This window comes from Calypte anna, chromosome 13 (genome assembly GCF_003957555.1).
Source record: "Calypte anna isolate BGI_N300 chromosome 13, bCalAnn1_v1.p, whole genome shotgun sequence".
Classification (NCBI taxonomy): Eukaryota; Metazoa; Chordata; class Aves; order Apodiformes; family Trochilidae; genus Calypte; species Calypte anna.
The window spans coordinates 5,174,131-5,200,833 of record NC_044259.1 but is presented as its reverse complement, the minus strand read 5'-3'; the positions used below and the strand labels follow the sequence as shown (position 1 = coordinate 5,200,833).

General features: G+C 38.2%; 1 protein-coding gene across 1 annotated transcript in view; it reads left to right on the top strand.

Moving 5' to 3' along the window:
* Window positions 1–26,703, top strand: part of RANBP17 (RAN binding protein 17) — a 135,640-nt gene that overhangs the window by 90,174 nt on the left and 18,763 nt on the right. The window contains 7 exon segments of the mRNA XM_030459397.1: window positions 3,148–3,242; window positions 5,542–5,628; window positions 14,648–14,861; window positions 15,791–15,826; window positions 16,041–16,158; window positions 23,048–23,134; window positions 23,137–23,213. Of these exon segments, the coding sequence (XP_030315257.1) occupies window positions 3,148–3,242; window positions 5,542–5,628; window positions 14,648–14,861; window positions 15,791–15,826; window positions 16,041–16,158; window positions 23,048–23,134; window positions 23,137–23,213 (714 nt within the window).

Below are 26,703 nucleotides of genomic sequence, written 5' to 3'. Positions count from 1 at the left end.
AGGTTTTGATCCAAAGCATTATAGCAGAATAAGCTTGCTGTTATCTCAACTCTCCTTTACTGTATATAAAACCAGAAAGGTAAATGGGAGGAGAAGGGAGGGTCATATGCATCTTTTATCACATGAAATTTCAGTATCCTTTGATTAGCATATTTCTTTTATATTTGATACTACATATATACACCCTTGGAAAATGGTTTTAATAGCAAAGGAAATCTATTTTTCAAACATTTTATTCTGTTATGTTTGAAAAGCTTGTATTTTGGTATTGAAAATAGAAAATACAGATTATTAGCCAAAATAAACGTTTTACTTGCATTTGTTCAATAAATAAAGAGTGCAAAGGAGGCAAGGGATAAGCGGCTAAGCTTCTAATATGCCATAAGACTGTGTTATTCTCTATTGAAGACTATCAGAAATAGACACTTCTTTTTAATTGTGTGTTGAAGAACGTACTGATAAACTTTGCAAGTGATTGCAGTAAATATTTTGGTTCTAAGCTCTGTCCATAACAAAACACATTGTACTGGGTAATCTCTCAACTGAGAGATTCTTCTCCTTTTTTAAGATTGCAGCATTGAGAATTTACATTTTGTCCAGCAGATGGCAAAAATGAGCAGAAATAATTCGTTTTAAGTCCCTTTGGTCCAGGGAGGAGGCACAGGGACACGGTTGTGCCTTGTATTTTACCATTATGATTGAGTTACTTCGATGATAGTTTAGAGATGACTCGTCAGGTATGCTGATGCTGCTCTAGATTGCCAAATAAGACTCTTTTCTAGCAGGCTTGCTTATACTAATTGAGTTTCTCCAGCAAATAAGGCTCCTTGGAAAAAGGCCAAAGGCTTTTCATAATTGTATTGACAAGAAAATGAATATGATAAATGGTGTTCATTCAGCCGAGACAAGATTTATAGTTTTCCTCTGGCAAGGGACGAAGAGAAAATACTTATAATAATAGTAAAATTTGTATTAAAGTTGTATTAGGTGATCTCTCAAAAGACTTCATTAAAATATTTCCAAATATTTTAAGCAGCTTCAGGTGTTAAGTATGCCATCTTGCCAAGGTATTCGGTAATAAAAGATGAAGAAAAGCATCACACAAATAAGCAAACAAAACAGAAAACTCAAAACCCTGGATATGAAAGTCATTTATTCTTCCTGAAATATTGGTATGTCAAGCTGTCAGTGGCGATTCCAGTACCAGAGCTTTGGAAAGTTTATTTGGCTTTTGTATTCCTAACACATAGGCTCTGCAACGTGGAGGTCAGTCCTGAGCATGCAGGTATGGCCTAAAAAACAACCTGGATACCAATTTAGTGAACTAAAATCTGTTTTTCTTCACAGTGATGATTCTCTTTATGTATTTCATTCTGCTATTTACTTCAAGGCTGCCTGAATAAGATGTTGATGGTTTTTCTTTCATGCTAATGCCTAGGTCCTAGGTCTCACTGTCAGATATCTCCTTGGAGATTCAATTCTGAGTTCAGGGTAATATCCACTTGTTTGTTACTTTCAGTTGGTGTTTCTTACAGTTAGGTGGCAACCCATAGGCAGTTTTCTCTGTCTTCCTTCCAGTTGATTTTCAGTATTTAATGACTTCTGTTGTTTGTAAAGGACAAGGTTGCAGTCAGATAATGAGTTGCAAGAATTAAATTATTAGGTTGACTCAGAGTTGCAGTCAGCTAGATACCAGACACTAAGTTTATAGGAAAGTGCTCGGCCACTGGAATGTTTTATCTGGTGATCATCTGAAGGTTCAAGTTCACCCAGGTATTCAGATGTCTGATTGTGTGCTGCTTCTGATGTGGATTACTAAAACAAGCAAAACAATCTTTGCTCCAAACTGCCAGTGTTACATACTTATCCAAATTCATGCTCTATTTCTCAACAAAATAAAACCATGTGCAGCAGTAAGATAGCTTGTTAAAAATAATTTTATTTTTTAAGAACTTTTATGTGTTTTAAAGATTCTGGATTGGGTACGAACTTGAAGGAGCCCAAGAAACTGCTGTAGGAATAATTAAAGTTTCCCAATAGCAAGATAGTAGAAGAACACAATTTCTTATGAAACAAGGTTACCTGATCAGTAATCTGTTTGTCATAGCTGTTATTGGCAGTTGCATTGACTCAGACCTCAGCATCTTTTATTTCAATTTTAATTCCTTTGAACTTGAACTGACTCTTCATGGTCAAGTTCATTAATTAGCCAGATTCCTTGAAGCTTGTGGTTAAAAACACTTTAAAATAATATTGTGTCTAAAACCCATTTGTTCCACTGTATTTGATTAAAAAAAAAATAAATTGCTGAAGCCTTTTGACCTTAGGTTTTATATACTTTAACTATAGTCTTTCTTTAACTGCCATCTTTCCTTGTCAGTGAATGTTGACTCACTGCTTAAGTCTTTCAATTAAGATAAGTAATCCTATTAGATACACTGCTGACTTACATTTTGACAGTAGAGTTTGGCTGTCAGTAACTCAAAAGATTTTTTTAGATGCATTGCAATCTACTAAACTTTTTTTTCTGTATTTCATTCTTTAAAGTTCTACTTTAAAAGATCAGATATCTTTTGGATGCTGATGAGCGAACAGCTTTTTTTTTTTTTAGAAATCTGACTTTGCTGATCTCCTTCACAAAGTTTGACAGGATTCCCTTCTTGAATGCTCTGGAGACAGTGTCATAGTTGTTGGGATCAAGTTGATCCCAATTGTTTATATAGCAAAGACAATAAGTATGAGGTGGCACTAAAATGTGAGGCCCAGGAACTGCTAGTATGTGAATTTGTGCTGGTTTTAAATGAGATTGCCATTTGTTACATGCCATTCATTAAAAAATCCAAGCTCATTTTATATATGTACTATAGGTTTGCTTCACGTATCTCAACTGCTTTTGTTTTCCCTTCACTACAGCTCAGATCTATGAACTCTTTCCTACCTAACCATTAGTGTTTCCAAAGCACTTGGTCCTTGGAGCAGAAACTTGCTTAAATGTATTTGTTCTGGCAGTGCCCCTGTCAGAATGAGCTGCCAAGATTTACATCTGGCTCACCCACCTAATGGTATAGGACAGTTTAGGGGAAGTTGTTTTGCAGGATGTTATTTTATCAGTCTGTTAACTCAATGTGGTGAAGATATTCTGCATAGAGTTCTGTCCTACAAAGAGCTATTGAACTCTGGTACTGTGAACCTGTGTGCACAACTCCCATCTTAAGGATGATGGCAGAATTCATGCAAAACAAGTAAAAAGCTCATGAAAATCAGATCAATGATGAACAGTACAATGGGATGTCATGAGCAGAACTCAGCTTTCAGTGTTGCATTGTTTTACCAAAACGGTGGGTGTTACAATATTACATGTAAGGATTAATTATAGGAATATAAATATATATATATATATGAGAGACTATTGTGATTTTTATATTCAGTGTTAGTAGAAGTGTGTGCTTTAGCCAGGAGTAAATGCTGACTCTATAATTAAATATTGGAAAATTGTCTGCTGTCAAGATGTGCTGCAGGCTGAATTTTGCCTTAAGCCCAGCAGCATGTGTGTGCCTGTAAAACCACAACTCCCCTTACATTTTCTTTAGCAATTCAACTCTTTTAGCCAAAATAGGAAAGAATAGTATCTAATACAGTAATCTTTCTAATCAGCATGTGGGTAACTTTTTCACATCTAAAATCTCCATGGGCTGACTAAAAAGGCCCCTGAGTGATTCTGGGAGGTGATTTCAATACTTCACAATGTAGTAGTTAGAACAAAATTCCTGCTTTACCACAAGTAACAGAAAAATAATTTTTTGAAATTACACTTGAAAATTTTTAGTGTACTGCTCAAAAAAAAAAAACAAAACCAAGACACCAACCAAAAAAAAACCCATGGAAAATTTATAATTAAACTCTCTGTGTTGGATATCTTAATGACCAAAGTAATTTCAGCAAAGAATTAGGTATTCTCATTGTTTCTCATTTTGCCTTGAAAATGAAATTTACAAGGAAAAAAGTTGGAATATTTGAAATTTGTAGAAAATATTTACTTTAATCTAACAGCAGGAGATAGACACCCTAAAATTCAGACTTGGCTCAAGTGCTACTATGTGTGGTGTGCTCAACCCTGAATGGCTGCACAAACCTCAAGGCAGCGTTCGCTGTTTCTTGTTTATGGTGACTTGCTTGCTGTGACTCTTTCTTAGGCCTATTGTATCTTTTACCTTGCTAGTAGTATCAATTACTGGGAAGGTTTAACCTCTTTAGTTATGGTACAATGTACAGGCAGCATATGCTAAAAGTGCTGCAACTTATTTCAAAGAAGAGATAGTTAAAGCATAAACACAGAATTCTAATAATGGTAAACAAAAGGAAAGAGGAATTGGAACAATAAATCTAATGCAAAAGACAAAAATCTAATGCAAAAAAATCTTCAAGCTACTTTCATATTCATGTTTTTTCTTCTGCCTGTTGCTATTCAGGAAACCTGCCTTGTTCCCTTTAGAGAACAGCATCTGGGATGGTGTTTTTTGACAAGTTGTGTAGTGCATTAGCTTTTAGAGGTTAGAATGCCTTATACAATATACTTTGACATGGTTAAAATATGTTACAGAGTTTCAGATTGTGCATTATGTCACTCTTGTATTGAGATCATGTGCTGGTTTTGGGGTTTTGTCTCTGCCAGCTGTTACCATTTTGTGCATATGGAGGACACAAATGTTTTACACAAGGCAATTTTTTATCCCTTTGTAAACACCCAGATTTACTTCAGAGTTTGCAGCAAAGGGCCCTGCAAACAGGGGCTCAAAAAATTGGACTTGCAGCAAAGGAAGATACCTGCTACTTTCTCTGATAGAGCTGTGCAAGGGCACCCAAAAAAGTGGGTGACCACCAGATAGGTCGCCCAGAGGGTACTCTGGTTTATATCACTTCATGAGGACTCCTTTCCCTTTCAGTCCAAACAGATGCTGAGGGTAAGTTTTGCTCAAGTTACTTAGGACCTTAAGACCTATATTCAAAGGAAACATTTTGGACTTTGGCAAGGACTCTGTTCAGTTTCAGACTGGGTGCTTGGTGTTGGCTCTGGTAATACCTGTGCATGAGGGAAGACAACATGGTCTGAATGTTCATAAAAAGCATGTCTTAAAAATGTACACTCAGAGAACTGCCTTGTGGCTGCCACAGATTTTATGTAGTGGAATAACCAATGGGGATGAGTATATTTTCAAAAGCTCTACAGACACAGAAGCAGGGTAAAAGTTAACCCAACCACTTGGATTCATGGGACCTTTGTACCACGAGATGTTCAGTGGTCACTGAAAGCTGTGTATAGGTTGTCTGCTCACCTTTTTTGCTTAAAAGTATTTTGAGTTTTTCAGAACTGTTCCTTTGGCAATACAGGGAGATAACTAAAATGCATGTCATTGCACTGAAAGCTAGTTTAGCAAATAATTGTCCTTTGTAATCAGCAAATGTTTTCTTTATTTTTGGTGTGAATCCATTGTACTCTTCTGCTTCAATGACCACCTGAATATTTTTGCTGTTATTTTTTAGATCACAGCGTTTAAATTTTGATGTATCCTCTCCAAATGGAATTCTTCTCTTCAGAGAAGCTAGTAAAATGATTTGTACATATGGTAGGTATTCATTAGTGTTTCCTCTGCAGTGCAATTCTTTGCCTATCTTGTGATACAAAAATTCTGTTAGGTCATATTCCTGAGCACTAATGGATTTGTGGAATATGGAGCAGGACCCTGACATAGTACAGGGAGCATCATCCCTTTGTAAAGTGCAGAGCTTCCATGGCAGGCCTTTGGAACTCAGAAATTTCCTAGCTCAGGCTTCATTCATGTAGCAGTGTTGCTTGTTTTGCTTTTTTAACTTTAATGCCCATCTTCTAGCAACTGTGAATGTATTTCAGCAAAGCTATAAAATCTCCTGAGGTGTTTGATCTAGACTACTGATTGATAGGTGTGGGCTGATTTTATGTATTCAAATTATATTCCAGCAGTTCCTAAACATAATAGAACCATAACAGCTTTGCCCTAGAGCACTGTTAAAAGTGTTTATAATAAGTTGCTCCATTTTACTACTCCCACTCATGCACACAACGGCAACAGGTCTTTGACACCAGCAGTTCATATTACACTCCAACTAACTCAGTAGCTTACAGTTTTGCTGTCTAAATATTTTGCAAGGAACTTAACCAAGTTTTTGAAGGGTCACTGCATTTGTAGTTTGCCTAATCAAAAAGAACCATAAATGTCCTGTTACTCTTAAAGGAAGTTGTTGCATCAGACTTGCTTTTACTGCATTCAAGTTGCTTTTTAGGTCTGGAAATCTGAGTTACTTGGCTCTCTGTATAAAGAACCTCAGATGTCATTTTGCATTTCATCTGTAGGGAACAGAAACTCTGTACACAGACTGCATAAAGCATTTTTTTATTACAGAAAAATTATACTCAAGTAACTTGTAGTTCATGCAAAATAATTTTTCTGTATACCACATAGCAAGCTGGCACACCTTTCCAGCTATGTTCATAAGTAAATTTGCTAGAATGATTAAGCAAAATAAGAACAACATTCTCCATGTACAAAAAGATAAAAAGTAAATGTTTAGATTTTACTACTCAGTTTATGTTAGCCTTCCTGCTTCATTGCTCTAAGCTTTCTTTTGATGATGTAAAAAAACCACAAAATATTGCAGCATGATGCTGCATTGCATTCAGTGCTGCTTGTCTTACAAGCATCCCACTGGACTCATTTTTTCCTGTTTTGTTTCGGCTTTTTTCTTCTTATTGTATTTCAATCAGCCTTTACCATCCTTTCTGTACTTCTGAAAACCACATCAAATTGCTGGGAATCCATTTATCTTGGTTGTTGGCATCAAATTTCTTTAAACCTTCTGAGTAAATTACACTGGTTGGTTTCAACCTGCTTTGTTCCTAATTCATGCCTAAATACACTTTGTAAAGAAACCTCTTGCTTTTGGTTTCAGCTTTGGTGGTGTGAATGTGAAGTTCATTAATTTCTCAGCCCTCAAGTTTTGGTAGCTCTTGTCGTAGCCACATTTTCTGGCTCACGGTAGAATTTAATTGTGCAACATAAAAGGGAATTTCAAGACAGTGCAGATTCAAGATTTAAAACTAAACAGTGTAGTCTGACAAAGCCTGTGCTCAGATACCTGTTGGCATTTGTTAAATGATGCTTGTTGTGAAAGATACTTTAGCATCTATTGAGAAATGTGTGCTATGGGAAGAAGGAGCTTTCCCTCCTACTGCTCTGTCCTGTCTTTCGTGGCTTTTTTGCTGACATTGTACACAACCCAGATTTAAGTAACAAGAGGAGAGCTGTCCTCCAAAAGTAAAATTTAAAATCACCTATCAACTTCAAGTGCAGGAAAGTTGTAAAGGTTGGAGAAAGCCATTCACTATATATATGGGTTTGTTTGGGTTATTTTCATTCTTCTTTTAAAACACTTTCATTATTATCATCAATGTCCAAAATTGTCCCATCAGTGATCTTCCCACTTCTTCGTTGCGACATTTAGAGAAAGTGTTCAGGTTTTCTTTTCTGTGGATGCTTGCCAATATTTATTCCAAACTGGTCTCACTGCAAAATCAACATGAAAGACCTCCCAGTGCAGTTTGCTGAATTGGGCAGTTAAAGCAACAAATTCAATGAATCCAGCTGGCTCTTGGTGGCACAGACGGGCAGCCCTGGCTAAGCACTCGTGGCTCAGCTGCAGGCACTGTAATAGACACCCTAAATCAGTGTTACTTCAAAATGCTACAGCTAGGTCTGAAGTGGTCACTAGCTCATAGTCTGGAAGGATTTTACTACCCACTATAAGTATTTCAAGTTGTACCATTAATCAGCTTTGAATAATTGTTGTTAACTTTTTTAGCTTCTATCTAATTATTAGTTTATGAGGTTTCCATTCCAGGATACAGAGAGATAAAACTTTTCTGGAAACGTGTTGTAAGAATTCATTAGTTTAGTTATGTATGATCTTTTGGACATACTGTATATTGTATATACTTAAATATTGTATATACATAAAAATAATAAAAATATTGATAGTAAATTACTTCGCATTAATTTCAAATACTTCTCTGAAAACCTCAATACCTAAAGTGTGCTTTCAAGAAAGTCTTTAATCCATAATATTCTACAACTTTCTAAAAATTAAGTTTTCTTTCAAGCTTACATTATCTTGGCAGACATCTGGAGAAAGATAAACAAGTAAACCAAGTGATGGTCCAAAAATTCACTTTGGTGTTCTTGAACAGTTCTTCAAGCCTCACAGACTGAAAAATTGTTTGATTCAGTTAAAAGAACAAATACATACATTCCTTCCAACCCTTGGGTTCTGTTTTCAGGTTTTCTGCTGTGCCATTACTGGAAGTAACTTAAAGTTCTGAAAATACTTGACTTTCTCACATTCAGCATGATTTTATGGTTGAAGCATTAGAGAGAAAATATAAGACACACAGTAAATGTCAAGGGATGACAACAGACAGTATATGCTCATTTATCTTACCAAGTCACCCAAGCCTCTTGTATACACTGGCAACTCACAGTGAGCTCCTCAGAACTGATCAAAAAGACACTTGAAACGCAAGATAGATTTTATTGAAGTCTCAACTATAATAATTGCCTTTTTAAACTAGGAGAGACACAAAATGATGACATGAGACAGAGGAGGAAAGAATAGAAGCAAATATCTCTTTCTTTCATCATGCTGTCCTTGTGGGAAGATACTTCCTTTCAGTCAATCCGGTGACTGAGTGGGTTGCCATAAACTCTGCTGAGCCCTGAGAAGGTCATTGCATTGCCTGGACACCTGGCTGGGTTTGTTTCTGGCAATCCCTGTCTGAACAGAGGCTTCCAACTCTCCTTCTTGCCACGGTCTGGACAGTGAGAGTTTTCTTCCCAGGGAAAGACTTGGTCCCTCTCCTGCAGACAGTGTTGTGTAGTCTGCTTCTTTTTCTTAGAAGAATATAACATATAAGCAATGAATGAAAATACGGCTTAACTGGACTGTGTTTACAGTGGTAAGTAAAATTTAAAATGTTTTAAAACAGGATTTTACCTTCTTCTCTCTCACATGTAATGATACACAAAAACTGCTAGAAAATCATGCTGAATGTGAGAAAGTCACCTACATCAAACAAAACAAGAAAATTCTCAGTTATGGCTCAGGTTCAGTGGGAGTATTCTTGCTATATAAACCTATAGGTACATAAAAACATTATCTCAAATGTGCCTCTGTCCTGTCAGCCCTTAGAAAAGGAACAGAATCAAGGTGGCATTAGGTGATTCTAATCACAAAAATCAGAGCCCAGTGCACGGGTGATTAGTGACACAGAGCTGATTTTTGCTAAGTCTTGACCACATTGGTAAAACATTTTTGGATAACACAGATACTTTGTAAATATGGGTGCCTTTGCGGGATGAAAATCACCTAGAATTTATGTGTGAATTTGTTTTGTGTAAACCCTGTGCTGTTGTTCACATGGGTTAGGGGAACAAACATTTAGTGTCCTAACATGTTGCATTCTTTCCACCTTAAATTTTACCAAAGTTTGTGATGCTCTTTTGTGTCCAAGAAGTACCTCTATTTACCATCTGTATGTACTGCAAGGTCTGTGCCTGGGCTAAAAATTAAAGGGGGTAGGAAAAGGTAGAAATGTGTTTCTGGAGTGTGAACATATGTGGGTGCTTGTAAGGCCAGATAGTGAAATCTCTTTAGTTCTAGACTAAACCATAGGGGCTTTTCTTCTCTAGACTGACATTTACTGATTTTATATGTTTGAATGCAAAGCAGAAAAAAAATCTGGAATGCCCTTTCTTATAAATCTGCTAAACACCCTCTGTTGTCACTGAGTAACATTTAAAATATGAATTCTTTGTGTTTTCCAAACTCAGCAGTGAGTGTTTACTTCTGCTTAACAGATCCAGCTTTGCAATTCAGTTAGTACTGGTGTGTCCTATCCTTCTGCTCATTTATCACTGATAATGATACAGTGCTGAAGATATTTTTAAGATGTCTTCACAAATGCTGTATGCTCAGAAGATGTAAAGCCTGGCATAGGATACAAAAAGCACTTAGGTACTCGATTATCCCTGTTCAGGCTCTACAGCTCCTTGGCAAGGAGTGTCATGTCCTGTCCATTAGGGCTCGAGCTGGTCTGACTGAGTGATAGTGATTGAAAATAAACTGAGAGGAGAAAATTGAAAGGAGTTGGAATAGTATAGTCCACCATTATTCATCCCCCGTATATTTCACTTTTAATTCTGTGTCTGCAAGTCTCCTATGTGTTTTTGAATTCCCAGTTGTATAGGAATAATGTTTCAGTGCATCTTGGGACCATCCATTTTTGTTTTGTGGTTTCTTTACGTTTTAGTAAACCTTTTCCCTTTCATTATAGGAGACTGACATAAAAATAATATTTTCAATATGCTGTTTTTATTTATCTACATTCTGTCATGATATACTTTGATCTAAGTTTTTAATTTTGTTTCAGCTTTCAGCTGTTGTAGCAGTTACTGCTCAAGGTCAGGGATGAGGTTAGCCACAGTAGCACAAAACAATTTCCTGTTCTCGAAGCCCAGGTAGCATTTGGATGTGGATTACATTTGACCACATTTTCCAGTAGCCAGACACAATTATTTCTAATGAGCTTTAAATTGCTTCGAGAACATGTATCTCACAACTTCACTGGTGTGGTAATCCATTCAATGCCAGCAACATAAGATAACAGTTCTTCTTCAAAATTTTGGTTAAAGTAGAACAGGTATTTTTAATTGAGCAACTTAGCTTCAAAGCAGAGTGCTCACTGGTCATGGCTGCTGTTTCTCTACTCTCTTTTGCTATAGTGGGTCCAGAATATATTGCTCTTCATTACTGACTCAGATTTCATAACCAGTTTCTTTTTGCTAATTTATCTTGGCACTATGCATGCTCATTGAGCTGATTAGAGAGGCTCCATGCATGTTTTGTTGTTGTGGAAGGTTGAAAAAAATTATGTTTCGAAACTTGCTCTCATCTTTATGATTCATGTTTTCCTTTTTTTTCTATATATGGCCAGTCCCTTATCCTGCCCTTGCATTTGGAGTGCCTGGAAAGCACACATTCAAAACCTGCTTTATGGGGCAATGGTGAATAATAAAAATAGGAAAGGGGAAAAGGCAAGAAACATTCTTTCTCTATATATGCGATAAATTTTCACAACCTTTGTTTAATCTCACCAAAGTCTTTTTTTATCTTCATCTCATTCACACATGTTAAAACATGATTTAGTTGTATTATTATACATCATGCTTATTGGACTGAAATCTAGAACAAGCCCTGCTGCAATGAAACTCAGCCATAAGGAAATCATTTTTGTATTATAGCTACTACTGTAAAAGCAATTAAGGAGGAGAACTGAAAGGGAAGCTGCCTGTCCTGACATGCTCCCATGGCTGGGAGGGAGTGAGGGAATGAGCTGTGCACAGAGCTCTGGTGCATATTGCCTGTGGGATTCTGAGCCCGGGTGATGTTATCTGCGGTCAGAGCATCCTGCTTGGTGTTTTCAGCTGGCTTTGTATTCCCCCCCCTGCCAAATAAACAATTCTTTCTTCCAGTTCTTTTGTTATGTACTGAGTTTTTTGGTAATGAAAAGCTTAAATTTTTAGCAAAACTCAAGCCCTTATTTCCTATCTAGCAGTGTCACCCAAGTCTTTAAAAATCCTTTTCTTATTCCTGACAATTTTTAGCACCTCTGTGACCCAGGTGAAAATTTCTGGAAGCATCGTTGCTGTCAAATACAGAGCAAAACTTTGTGTTAAAGGAAGTTACTGAGAATTTTCAAAGACAGTATCTTTTATGATTGTGTGATACAATGTCTTCCACATTAAGACAAAATTGTTGCAAGTTTGATTTTTTAATTTTATTTTTAACTCAGTAGTAACACTTAAATTTCACTGATTGACCTCTACAGAGTTTGCATTTTGACAGAAACTATGAATTTCAAACATGATTTTTAAATTCATTATGTCAAAAGTGACTTTTGTGTTGATTAACTCCTTAAAAATGTTTTTTATAACAATAGAAGTTTATATAATTATATTTTGGTCCTCCACTACAGGGATTATAAATGTAAGCATATCCTCAGTAGCCGAGGAGTTGTTCTTGACCTGATTCCAAGTACCTCAGTAAATTAACTTATGTTCAGTAGTATCCATTGAGTATAAAAATAGTCCCCCGAAGCTCCTGCTAAATGTTACAAGTAGATCATGCCTTTTTTTTAACTATTCAGGCATAGCACCATACTTCATATTTTTTTCAATAACTAAAGCTCTCATTTTTGTTCTAGCACTGCATCCCTGTAATCCAAGGCAGATGGCTCGAGGCATGGTAACAGGCACCTCGTGGTCTTTCACCTCTGCTGCTAATTTGAAATCTTAGGCCCTTTTAGAATGAGTCCATGAACACAGAACAGTTCTCTGTGGACTCTGTCTACTTGCAAAACGCAGCTTTTAATCTTTCACTAGGCCCAAAGTCTTCCCAGTGTTTTCATTAGAAGGGATAGGCACTGAATTCCTCTTCTGCCCTGCCTGCCCGGGTGAGACAGCAGGAGGGAGAAGGAGTTGTGCCTTTCTGTATTGAATGCTTCATGCTGATCAAAGGGTTTGAAGTTTTAATTATAAGAGGATTTTTTTTTTGTAAAGCAAATAGATCAGAACTAGCATATCTCTACTAGAAGTCGACTTCCCAGGCTAAGGGATTTCAAGGGGTTTTTTTCAACTTCTTCCCTCATCATTCTGGTTTTTCTATCGATTTCCAATTTATTTCCATAGTAGGTACAAAATTACCTCGACAACTACTAAGCTCTTTCCACCTGTTGTTGCATATTACACCAAATGCTTTGAGGACCTGGGATTGCTTGGAGAGCTCAGCTATGAACTCAAGGCTTTGAAACATGAGTTTCCCCCTCATTTCTCTAATTGCATGATGTAAATTCCTTAGTTATTGCCAGTAATTAATAACTCTAAGAGAATTAAAATGAGGCAAGTAAATGATTTTCAAGTGGAAATTTGCATGAGTAGAAAGGATAGTGGTGTGGAAACAGACTCAGTTTACTATTAGATCTCAATATATATATTAAAGAATAATACACATTCTAGGCTATCTGTTATCTCAGGCAAGTGTTTAGGAGCATTTTTAATTGATTATTATGAAAGCAAAACTGCATTGTCTCAGCTGGCAATGTCTGAAAATCTGAACAGTTAATGTGCTGCTTGATCCAAGGTGTCATCATAGCCCTGACTCCTGGGCCGCTCACTGGAAGTAGATGAACCAAACATCTGATCTGTAGACTGTTTCTCTGTTATTTGTAGGAGTATTATTTAAAATTTGCAGCTTTGTGTTATTTTCTCCAGTTAAAATTACCAAGAATGATGAGTAATGAAGGTCTGAGACTTGGGTTCTGTGCAGGCCAAGCTTACCAAAGTCAGCATCAGATGGGGCCCATCTAGTAAAGGCTGCTTCATGGTAGAACTGAAGTACTTAATCTTTGCTGTGTTCATTCTGCTGGTTTAGCTCACTTTCATCAATTACTTGAGGTAAAAAAAAATTGTAATGAAGACAAACTAACTGTGGGGTGCTGTGAAGATGAGTATTAAATTATTGCAAGACACAAACTTGGTAGTGAGGCTTCGTGAATATTTAGATTTGTACAGAGGATTGCAGCAGGATCTGCTGCACTGCTGCTCAGTGGATTCAAAAGTCACTATTGACAGTTAATAGCAACAGTAAATATTTACCATTAGCTATTATTTTTACATTATAAACATGAAGTTTAATTATAAAGTTATTCCCATCTGTGACTGGTAAAATAGAGACTTTTGTAATAGACATACTTGTTTTCTGAGGGATATATTTTGTGTATATATCAGCAACTGTCCCAAGAGACCATCATGGTAATGGATCAAAACCAGGCTTTGCTGCAGCAGGAGAAACTATAACACTGAGTGTTGCAACCATGTTCAAATTAAGGAATTAATGCTGATAGACCCAGTCATGGTCTGGCTGTACATCAGCAACTGGAATTCCACAGCTCATATTTTAAATTTTGTATACAAATTCCTTGGTGGATTATAAGCTCTTGTCGTGATTTCTTAACAGATCTTTTACATCAAATGCAGAAACCTTTTTTCCCCAAGTAGTAATTTAAATAAAGACAAAAAAACAGTTTACATAGTGCCATCAAATTATTTTAGATTTCCAGCTGCTTTTCTTTCTTTCTTTCTTTCTTTCTTTCTTTCTTTCTTTCTTTCTTTCTTTCTTTCTTTCTTTCTTTCTTTCTTTCTTTCTTTCTTTCTTTCTTTCTTTCTTTCTTTCTTTCTTTCTTTCTTTCTTTCTTTCTTTCTTTCTTTCTTTCTTTTTCTTTCTTTCTTTCTTTCTTTCTTTCTTTCTTTCTTTCTTTCTTTCTTTCTTTCTTTCTTTCTTTCTTTCTTTCTTTCTTTCTTTCTTTCTTTCTTTCTCTTTCTGTCTTTCTGTCTGTCTGTTTTTCTTTCTTTCTCTTTCTTTTTCTCTCTCTTTCTTCTTTCTCTCTTTCTTTCTCTCTTTCCTTCTTCTTTCCTTCTTCTTTCCTTCTTTCTATGAAAACAAGTAATCAGATCCTCTCTCTTGGGACTTTGTCAAAAGATCAGGTTTAGCTGTTGAAACTCAAGGGCATTTCCATCTGTTACGCTTCACTCAAATCTGCCTTATGTGGAAATTATGTTAGCTTTGACATCTTCAAGTTGTATGGGGACAACCACTTTGACAATGTACTTCAGGCTTTTGTCAAAATGGTGCTTTCAGGATCCCACAGTGACTTGCTAGTAAGTAATTACTCATCTTGGGAGTCTTTACATGAAACATGAAATACCACCACAGTCTTTGTATTGTTATAAAAAGACAGAGGGATCTGGAATAGCTCAAATGCAGTTTTCAGTTCAATTATTTGAATTTATTTATCTGGTGGCATCTAAAATACAGGTATGACAGAACTGCCATGTGAAATGGGAGCTTTTACAGAATTTTAACTTGTCACAAATGAAACCAATGCAAATTCTTGTTCCTTTCTATATTACAAACCCATTTTGGTTGCCTGCATGCACTGTAAAATATCCTCATGTATTCAGCCACTCTGCAATTAGTTTCAATCTGTAAATTGTCACTGTGTATTCCCCATAAAATGTAAAACCATCATTTTAAAGCACACTATGTTCCCACATCTCTGTGGGAAGACAACAAATATCATGCAGTATCAGCCTAAAATTTGAACTGTGGCACTTTTTTCATGACGCTTTAGTTCAGAACTGTCATTTTCTTGCCTGAAGAGACAAATTTGGTATTGTTAAAGATGGATAATACCCAGATTTATGTTTGCTACAGAGAGTCCTTGGAAATGAAAGGTTGCTCTCAATGAAACTGGGTGTATTGGTTGTACAGTAAAGCATGCACGTTCGGCACATCCCCAGCCATCCTACAATAAATGCTCTGAGTAAGAGTCCGTAAGGGGAAGATGCTCTTTGGTCCACTGGATTCAAGCAAGCCCCTTTGCCTTCACACAGTCTGGTCCAGGACCTCACTGCAGCTCAAAGAAAGGGCATCTCTGAGGTGAGCTGGGGAAATCTACGTTAAATCTTTTATTAAGATTTCCTGCAGAAGGTAAGATGTGGGCTGGAATCCTGTCAAAACACACACCTGGGCAGAAGTCTATACTATTTTTACAGCCTGAGAGCTCTGTAGAATGGCAAAGTCTGAGAAAGTTAGAGCATTATCTTGAGCTTATTTTAAGCTAGTGGCAAACTTACATCCTATGGTAAATCTTAAAAGTTTAAATTTCCTGAAGACAAGAAAACATTTTGTCTCTCTAAGTATTCTGATTTAATGGCTAAATTACAATTAAGCACATCATATACATTTGAGACAATTCCTGTACGATCTGTTAATGTTAGTCAGTGGTAATATCTGTATTTACTATGGATGTGTACTTTGCAATATTGAAAACTAAGCCAGTCTTAGTGGAGTGTCTGACCCAAGATCACATGAGTTTCAAACAGTTTCACAGTTCAGAACCTCACATCCTAATCTGTATTCTTACCTCAATATCTGACAGACTTACTGCAGTAGGTAAGAATTACTTCCACTCAGCTAAATAAAGAATTGAAGAATTGAGGTATCCAGGATTTTCAGAAAATCCTGTCTCAAAAAAAAATATCAAGTGACAGTAAAAGATGCTGGCTCTTGACTATATTAAGTATATGACTATTTCAGTTAACAAAGCCAAGTTAAGCACCTAACCGGTAGAGTTTTACTGATAGCATTTTTGAACTGTCTCCTCTTGCAAGCCAGAACTGTAAAAATTATTCATGTGCCTCCACTAGGATTCTACTGAAAATTCATACATTTGTTATTCAGAAGTAAAATGTATTAAAATGTGTACAGGGATCTGTGGGGTTTTGTTCTTATTTGATCAAGTTAGCTGTTGTATAAATATTGCTTGTTCTGCACAGCTGAGATGTGACTTCAAAAATTTAAAAATGTCTTTATCAATGGAAAAGAGAAACTCCTGAATATACTTTAGAGGAGAATTAGTGTAACAGAAGCATTCTTGGAGTAGCAATAAAAATGCAGCAGTCTGATTGAGGTTCATTTCATTTTCTTGCATGGTTTAATTTATGTTTTTTAACTACATGACTGTGCAAACATTTGGGGTTTTGGAAGCAGGGCCTGGTAGCCTAAATTCTTTTGAAATATGGAGAAAGGAGACTGGGCATTTTGGGGACTTTAGAATAAATGATGCGGTTACATTCTGATTACCTAGGAATGCCCTGCACTTACATAATGTTTGACCAAGAAATTGTTCAAAAACCTTACAGTAGTATTTCTTTATTAGGATACTTATTAAGGGAAGAAAAAATAGGAATGTATAATACCAGCACAGATAGATGTTGCTCTCTAATAGCTGTTTTTTTTTCATTACCACCACATGTCAGTCAAACCTCATAGGGATGTATGAATGCACTGGGACTCATAGCATTTGCCATGCTTAATGCATTCAGCAGTTTTTGCAGTAAGAGGGAAACTACTCTTAGAGAGAAAATGGGTAGTGAATAGCTAAGCAACAGTAGTAAAGAAGTATTCAGATAATTTTATTATATAATGCTGAAATCCATCTTCTCCCAGGTGCTTTGAGTGCTTTGTCACCTGGGATCTTGATGAGCAGCTCCTGCTGGTTCTGCTGGGGGCCTGTTGATTGTGAACAGATTTATTGTGCTGAATGGTGGTGACTGACAGCTGCCTCTTTAACCAGCACTGTTCTCCTGGCCTCTATTACCACTCCTCCTTACATCTCTTCAATTTCAGATATTGGATATATTAATTTTGATTATTAATCTAACATATTAGGTTAAATGTAGCCATCTTTTGAAAACCATTTTGAATTCTTATAAAAGAGGAGAAAATGTGAAAGTTACATGAGGCTCAGCATTCATGTGTTACTTTTCCCCTCTCAAAAGAGTGTTGATCTCTCACTCAAGGTGGAGAGGAGTAAGAAAAGAATGTATTTCCTATTTCACCTTTGAACTTTTGTTGACATGTCTAGATGAACTACTCTTTGGTCAGTTTGTAGCTCCTAACAATAATTTGCAAGAGTTAGCAATCTTTCACTGTATTTTCTCAAGTTCTTCTTCCAAATCTTTTATCCCTTTTAAAATTTTGGTATTTAGGGCATTACCAATAGTCACATAGTGAAAAATAAATGTATTTCTTATGTGTTATTTGGTCACATACATCCCTCTGCTCTTGGAAAATGGATAAGTAGATCCAAGCATTGCCTTTTTCACTGAATTATATCAGTGCCACAAGAACATCTCGGAATAGTAAGGCTCAGGGCTATAAGCCATCTGAGGGGGAATTGTGTTTTAAACTGATTAGAACGTACAAGTGATTTTCAGAAATGTTTATAAAAATGAAATACCTGTCTTTTTTATTTTAAAAATTAAATACCAGGAGATCACTTTTTCACAGGAAAAAAAACATTTGACTGTTTTCTCTATACCCTTTACAAATGTGAAACCTCTGATTCCCTCATTGTTGTCAGCTGTGGGATAAATATTCCCCAAGTCCCTCTCTTCTGAGGAGTATTCATTCTGATGCTGAGTGAATGCCTTGCTTGATTCTGTGCTTTATAAGCACAGTGAAAGACTATGTATTCCTGGGGAAGCACCTAGCTGTAAATCAGTTGTAATGGAAGCCCTCATCTAAGCTTTTAATGCGAGGATAAACACTCCAATAGTTCTCTCTCTCTGGTGTTTACCTGGCTTTTTCACAGCTGACTCAGAGCCTTTTAATGTAGTCTGCCTGGCAGGTTGTCACTAATCTCTGCAAAGCTTTTCTAATTCTCATATGATTAATAGTGTAGTATGCTATTCATTGAGGAAAATGTAAAACATTTTTTCTGTCTTGCTGCCTAATTTAGATGTTAAATTGCTAAATCCATTTACTTTCCAGGTTCAGTCTCAAAGGCAAATAATGCCAGTATTGAACTGTAAGCAATTGATGGACAGGGAAACTACTGCTTAGCTCCTTCTCCTTGCCTTTTTGTGGACAACAAACCAAAATATTTTAAATTGCAGAGGTTCAGCCATGTCATTAAGCTGATGAAAAGTCATTCCTGTTCAGCATGTTGTTGTCATATTTTTGAGACCAAAAGACATCCTCACATTGTTTGATTTTTTTTAATTGGCTTTTTAAAATAATACAACCCTTCTAACACACATTTTCAACTTCCTGATAGTTGAGCAAGTGGCTGATTTGTATTACCTACACGAGACAAAACCACACAGCTAATAGGAAAGGGTATGTAGGGTTAGCCCCCAAAGCATGAACTGGTTGCATACTGGTGAAGAAATGAAAGCCAAAGAGCTGGTTGAATGTGATTTTGACTGGCACCAGAGTTGTCCGTGTCCTCTGCCCACCACCAGCACCTTCCTCATGAGCAATCAAGCCCAGAGATCTCAGTTTTGGTTGACAAAACTACTGCGCTGGGTCTGGGTCGATGTTGCCTCCCCTGGAGCTGGCTCGGGTGGGGTTCTGTCACCAGAGCCTGCTGACTTTGTCATCTATGTGATTAGGTCACAGGTGATAGAGCTGCATTGACCAGAACTGAGAAATGTGGTTTCACTGCATTTTCCATGTTATCCCAAGCTTTTATCCCAATCTCTTTTATTATTCTATCTCTATTCTGTCTTCTCTATCCATTTCTTCTGACCATAGCCTGGAACTGGTAGCATCTTGTTGCTTTTGTTTGCTCTGCTTATTTGGTTGGCTGGCTTGTCTCACTAAGATTTAGTGAGAACACTTCTGCTCGAGCACAAGGTTCCACATGCTCAGAAGAGTCATTCAAGGGAGTTTGCTTTATGCTCCCTGTCTGTTATATCTTTGCAATCAAAAGGAAAAACGAGCATAGGGAAGCATATTTGATACATAGTTATGGTCAAATTTAAGTAGCTCTTAACACTCATATCAGATTCTCCTGGGCAAATGATAGTATAGACCTGTCTGCTGTCCTGCTAAAATCACTTACTGTGGAGTGTAAAATATGTACTTATACAGGATCAGCATGTTTAGAACTACTGCTGTTTTGTAAACCGATGATAGTGGTTTACTTTATATTATTCATTTAAAAAGAAATAGAGTTAATCATTGGTTCAGAAGTACAGCAGAGCCCTCCTATGAAATATGTATTTTCAAATCTCTCACTTGTTGATGGTGATTCACTTCCACCATGAACTGCATTTCTAGTATATGTGCAGGACTGGTTTGGATGAGAACAAGATGAGTGCCAGAACCTGTAGTCTTTACTTTGACCAGGCCCTTAATGTTAAACTCAGCTCTCTTCAGGCAATGTATCTGAAGCTCCTGCCCTGTTGAGTTCAGTCCTGGGAAGGCCACTGGTCTGGTGAAGACAGCAGAGATACTCCATCCCATTTCTAGAGGCTGTTGGCTCACCTTCAGCTCCTGCTGCTAAGTCAGACGATCACTTTAGAAGACCAAGTCTTAGGACTGTCAAAGAGTTAATAGTGGCAGCACAGAGCTTAAGGAGTTAAACAGACACAGATCAAAATACTTTAGTGTCTAGAGGGATGTGTTTAAATGAACACTGCAAGGTTGGCAGGCCTCCAAATTAGCATAGTTTAAAGAATTCAAGGTACATTTAATTGGATCCTTCTAATCCCTTTTCCCTCAGAATGAGCATTTTAACAGTTTAATTCCTTTTGCAACCCCCACACATCCCTTACTCCAGTGGCCCATCTCAAATAAGTACTATGAACTATAAACTGCGTAGACAAGTTCTAGCTCAAGATGGTGGTCACAGAATGGAGTCCTGAATGCTCCACTCAATTGGATCTGATGCTTGAAATTACAGAGGCTATCAGCTAGGGCTAAACCATGCACCTGGCTGCTTAAACCACTCCATCTAGATGTGGAGCTTAAATTGGTTTATGGAGTAGCCAGCAGCTGTTGACACATTTGGGTCTGCCCAGGACACCAGAACTGGAGCTGCAAAGGTCTGAGTGGCACCCACTGGTGACAGGGCCAGAGAGGAGCTCCGGTGCCTGCAGCCAGGCTGAGGGAAGGGTGCACCACTGGTTTCCAGAGGAAGATGAGAGGAGCGTGAGTCAAATCTAAGGACCAGTAAGCTCTTACCATCAGCTGATGCAAGGAATGAGCAGAATCCTCATTCATGGCAGCATCACAGCAGGCAACAACTAGCAAGAAAATAACTGACATAAATCAGACAGACCTATTTATTCCACAGATAGGCTTAAACTTTTAATCTCCTCTACTTACAGAAACAGTAAAAATATGAAGTGGCTTTTGCTTCTGCTTTTCAACAGCATCCTCCTTTGCTGTGATGACTTTCAGTTTGGGGGACATCTATGTAGTATTTGTTAATCATAGAATCATAGAATCCTTGGGGTTGGAAGGGACCTCGAAAGATCATCTAGTCCAACCCCCCCTGCCAGAGCAAGGCCACCTAGAGCACTTCGCATAGGAACGTGTCCAGGCGGGTTTTGAATGTCTCCAGTGAAGGAGACTCCACGACCCCCCTGGGCAGCCTGTTCCAGGGCTCTGTCACCCTTACAGGAAAAAAATTTTTCCAGATATTCAACTTGAACCTCCTGTGCTCCAATTTACACCCATTACCCCTTGTCCTATCACTGGTCATCACTGAGAAAAGCCTAACTCCATCTCCCTGACACTCACCCCTTACATATTTGAAAACATTGATGAGGTCACCCCTCAGTCTCCTTTTCTCCAAACTAAAGAGAACCAGCTCCCTCAGCCTTTCCTCATAAGGGAGATGTTCCACTCCCTTAATCATCTTAGTAGCTCTGCGCTGGACTCTTTCAAGCACTTCCCTGTCCTTCTTGAACTGAGGGGCCCAGAACTGGACACAATACTCCAGGTGCGGCCTCACCAATGCAGAATAGAGGGGGAGGAGAACCTCTCTTGACCTACTAACCACACCCTTTCTAATGCACCCCAGGATGCCATTGGCCTTCTTGGCCACAAGGGCACATTGCTGGCTCATGGTCATCCTCTTGTCTACCAGGACCCCCAGGTCTCTTTCACCTACACTGCTCTCCAGCAGGTCAGCCCCCAACCTATACTGGGACATCTTGTTGTTCTTCCCCAAATGCAAAACTCTACACTTCCCCTTGTTGAATTTCATCATGTTTCTCTCCGCCCAACTCTTCAGCCTGTCCAAGTCTCTCTGAATGGCAGCAGAGCCTTCTGGTGTGTCAGCCACTCCTCCCAGCTTAGTGTCATCAGCAAACTTGCTGAGGGTACATTCTATACCCTCATCCAAGTTGTTGATGAAGATATTGAACAACACCGGTCCCAGTACTGACCCCTGAGGGACTCCACTAGTCACACACCTCCAACCAGATTCTGCCCCATTGACTACAACTCTCTGACTCCTTCCTTTCAACCACTTCCTGATCCACCTCACTACCTGATCACCAAACCCATACTTGATCAACTTATCTACAAGGATGCTGTGAGAGACGGTGTCAAATGCTTTACTGAAATCAAGATAAACCACATCTACCGCTCTTCCATAATCTATCCACCTAGTAATTTCCTCATAGAAGGCTATGAGGTTAGTCAAACATGATTTACCCTTGATAAAACCATGCTGACTGCTCTTGATGACCCCCATGTCCTTGATATGCCTGGAGATAGTGACAAGAACAAGTTGTTCCATCACCTTTCCAGGGATGGAGGTGAGGCTGACTGGTCTGTAGTTACCCAGGTCTTCCTTCTTGCCCTTCTTGTAGACTGGAGTGACATTTGCTATCCTCCAGTCCTCAGGCACCTCTCCTGTTACCCATGACTTGCAGTATACCCCATGCTGTTGCCAGCTGTATTTAATGTATTTTAACCTACTTGAGTTATTAGATGTTAAGCAAAATTACTTTCTGTGATCACCCTTTTATTGCCTTTAATGGTCCTCGATCATTGTTTGCTGCCTGACATTGATTGTCAGCTATTTGAGGCAGAGAAACTTGAGAAGATCTGGACAACAGCATATACTGATGTGTTCCTGCCTTTTCAGAAAGCAGTTCAAATCAGTTTTAATTTCTGGGTATCTAGATCCTCCTGAATGTAAAACTGAATACCAGTAAAATTTCTACACTAATCCTGCTCTTTCCAGTAGTCAGAGTGGCAGCAGAATTCATATATGAGTGTATGAATTCACTGGAGTTTACAGGATTTTTAGAAAATAGAGCTATCCTGCTACTCAAAACTAGAGGTCTTAATATTGCTGAGTTTCGATAGAAGCAGTCTTCAAAGCTGGTCAGTTCATGTATCCAAAACAGTCTTATTCATGTATCAATTAGTCTAATGTTGGAGACTTGAGTTGAGTTCTCCAAGTACTATAAAATGTCATTATTGATTATTCTTTCATGTTAACAATTTCAAAAGTGTTCCATTATTTACACAGATACAATTGTCTCCTCCAGCTGTTGTGCTAGTTTAGACTACATTGTCACCTACCTCTTCAAGCACCTTGCTGAAGAAGGCAAGAATACTCAAGATGTAGAGAGATTTCACAGGATGGACAGAGGCTGCTTCATTTCATGCAGAAGAACCCAGAATTGCTACAGCGGGTCAATTAGCAATCTTTTCTATGGAGTATTTTTGACTTTCTGGATTTTCATCATTTTCATACCTTGTTGTGATGAACACCAGGGTAGCACTGGCTATTTAGTAACAGAACCAACCTCCCCACTCTGGTATGCATCCCTGAGTAGTGTCAGATGTGTTCTCAGGACAACCAAGGTTGAAGGTACTTTTTGTCATACCAAAAAGTTTAATGCTCTATTTGGCTTTACAGTATCTTAAAACTTGGTGCTTCATTTTTGCTTATAAATGTGAGATCATCCCTCATCATTTGCCCCATTTGTTGGAAGTGTTCAAGGCCAGAATGGATGGGGCTCTGAGAGACCTGGTCTGGTGAGAGGTGTTCCTTGCCATGCAGGGGGCTTGGAACTAGGTTCCTTCCAGCCTAATCCATTCTTTGATGAGTCTATGATCATCAATGCATTTTTCTAGATCAATGAGAAAGAAAGCTCTCCAAAGGATCTTAGGAGAAAGAAGAACAAACTCTGGCAATGAACCACACATTTGGTAATGAAATGTGTATATTGAGTGCCTGCATGCTATTGAGTTGGAATATTTTATTTTTCATTAGGCGACACAGTGGGATATTTTTCTATTAAAGGTAAATACAATAGACATTATATGTCATGCTTCTGAAAGGAGATGGCCACTGCAGTGCTTAGGAAAGCTTTCATCTTCTCAGCTCTGTCCAGTTTATTACAACCCAAGTACATTACAGGGAGATCAGGATGTTCAGAGATGTGTATCTTCACATTTGCTTTCTGCCACATTCCCTTACAATCTCATCAAACTATTTGAAAGTGCATATTAACAAGTATCTCTGAATTCCTCATGCAGTTGCAAAGATGCATGCTTCACAGGTCTGGAGGCTTTTAGTGAAAACAGAAATTATTAACAAAATGCAAATGACTGGTGTGGCCATCTTTGTGTTTCCTCAATAGGTGCACTGTTTGGAAAAAAATAGGCATACAATCACCCCAGTTATCGTTGTCATTTGATTACTGTTCTAATTGCAGGTGAAAAGTAGCTAATATATTCCTGGCAGTGTGTAGCATATTGTGAGAATATTGATGATATTTATTACTGACATCATTATCAGAACATAATGATTCCCTTGTCATTTTACAAGTTTTCATGCTTTACTTGCCTAATCAGGGTTTCATAGCAATGAAGTTAGTATTTAGGTAAGTCAGATTGCTCTGTATTGTTCCATGTGTGCAGCACCTTGAATGTAAAGCACAGAGCAGCAACCTGAGATCTGGACTTCCCTGCTTTTGTGGCAGTCTTTGTGTAATACCTTGTCTGTTAATATGCTGTAATCCTTCACTTCTCAGCATATGACCAGGCAGTGCTTTGTCTTTATTAACTTCAGATTCTGCTGAATAAGTTGTATTTATTTTGAATGCAGGCTTTCACATGCTCTTTTAAATATTAATGGCTGGTCTCCAGTAGTCAGCATAAATATGATTTGCATTAGCACTAGTCGTATCATATTGAGTGCCTCTGATGTCAACTACTCAGCGTACTAATATCTGACATCATCTCCTGAGGTCACTGACAACTTTGACCTTTATTCTCATGCACAGTTTCTGTAGTCTCAGAAGCTCTTTTGAATTGATTTGAAATTTTGACTCTTCCCTTTATGAGGCTGTAAAATTGATAATTATTCAGATGGGAACTGAGCACTGAGTGAAAAATCAATTCCACCCGCTCTCTGCTGCGTATAAAATTACTTCTGAGTCTGCTGGACTGAACGGATGGCCGAGGTAAAAGCAGCAGGCAGAAACAGTAGAGAGGATTAGCTGGACGAAACTAATAGCCTAAAGGGATGGCTTTTGAGATGAGGGAGTGGGCCGGTTGGGGGTTATTATCAGCAATGATGGTACTCATTGATCATATGTTTACATCAGGTTTCCATTGGATTATAAATCAGCCCTGAATAGAAACGGAACCCGAAGATTTGCGTTTTACCACAGGGCCAGTGTATTAGATTATTCTCACTTTCACACTCAGATGAAAAGTGAGACATTGATTATTCATCGGCTGGCCATTAAACACTGGTTTTATAGGTGATTTGGCTATCATGGAAGCTAATAAACAAGGTTGCTGCTTCGTAACCAGCGGTTTCAGTTTTCAAGACATCTGTGTCAGTTAAGTAATGCATAACCCTATTAAAAGGAATGGGTTACAAATTGCTTAACAGTGCTGAAAAACTAGACCCTAATGACTAATTGTGCTTTGAGTTTAGAGAGGTTTGTCAGCTCTTTAAACTAAACTGATGCAACGATAACTGCAATTATTTACTAGTTGGAACATTTCTTCCAAGTTGTGTCTCTGGAAGTAGTTGTATAATTAAAATTTCCAGTAGCACTTGAGGAATAGCCCAGCCCCAGTCATGTGGGCTCAAGGACCAACTGGTTTTTCTCTCCCTACCCCAAAGACGGGGGATGTCTCCAGGCTCTCCCAGTGTGGGTGAGGAGGGGGCAGCCCTGGTCCCCTGCCTTGTGCAGCTCCTCCACCTTGCTCCTGGCTCCCCATCATTGGGGGATCCATGTGCTGGCCCACAAGGCCCATCAGTGCTTCTCAATGGTGTCTGAAAAGGCAACAGGAGGATTTCATGGCTGCTGGTGGGACAGCGGCACCTGATCGTGATTCAGCATCCAAACACTGTTCAGTAACTTGGGTATATCCAAGGCTGGGAAGTGGAACAACTTCCTGAAGTTTAGGAACAAGTTATAGCATCCTTTTGAAGTATAAACAGTGGCTGTGTGCTTTGGCCCTACTTTTTGCTGTGCCGCAGGCTTCATTCCCCCGGGTGAATTACTTAGTCTGAGCTTAATCTGTGAACAAGTGCTTCATGATGGTGTTTTACAACTAAACTGAATTAACACGTGTAAAGTAATTTGAGATACATGGATAGAAGGTGGTATTGAGTTTATTACATTCAACCATTGCTGTTACGTTATATTATGTTATAAGTACTTTAATAATTTTTGAAGGCTCCTACTTTTCTATGCTGTTATTCTGGGATTAACAGGTGAAGCTGTTTTTTCTCCACTTTATAAATGAAATTAATTATTTTTTTTAAGATGCTACCTTAATGTTCTGTTAATGCTTATCTTGATGAATATCAATTTAGGTATGGTTAAATACTATTTAGTTCTTTCCATAAACCAATCAGTCTTCAGCATCTTTTGACTGTAGTTCTGACTAATGTTCCTGAGCCACACACAATAGGTAGCAGGCTCTGTGTCTGTAGCCATCATTAAATAATGAATGCAATGTAGGAAAGGAGTTCTGCAGCAGGTAGATGGGATTGTGGGTAAGCAAAGAACTTGGTTGCATTTTCAAGACCATGTGTGATGCTAAGTGTGGAAGTGCTGGAGCAGAGAGCAAGGATAGGTGGACAGTACTGCAGTGACAGGAGGGTTTGTGGCTTAGTGGTCAGGGGTACAATATTACCAGGATGCTCAGTGG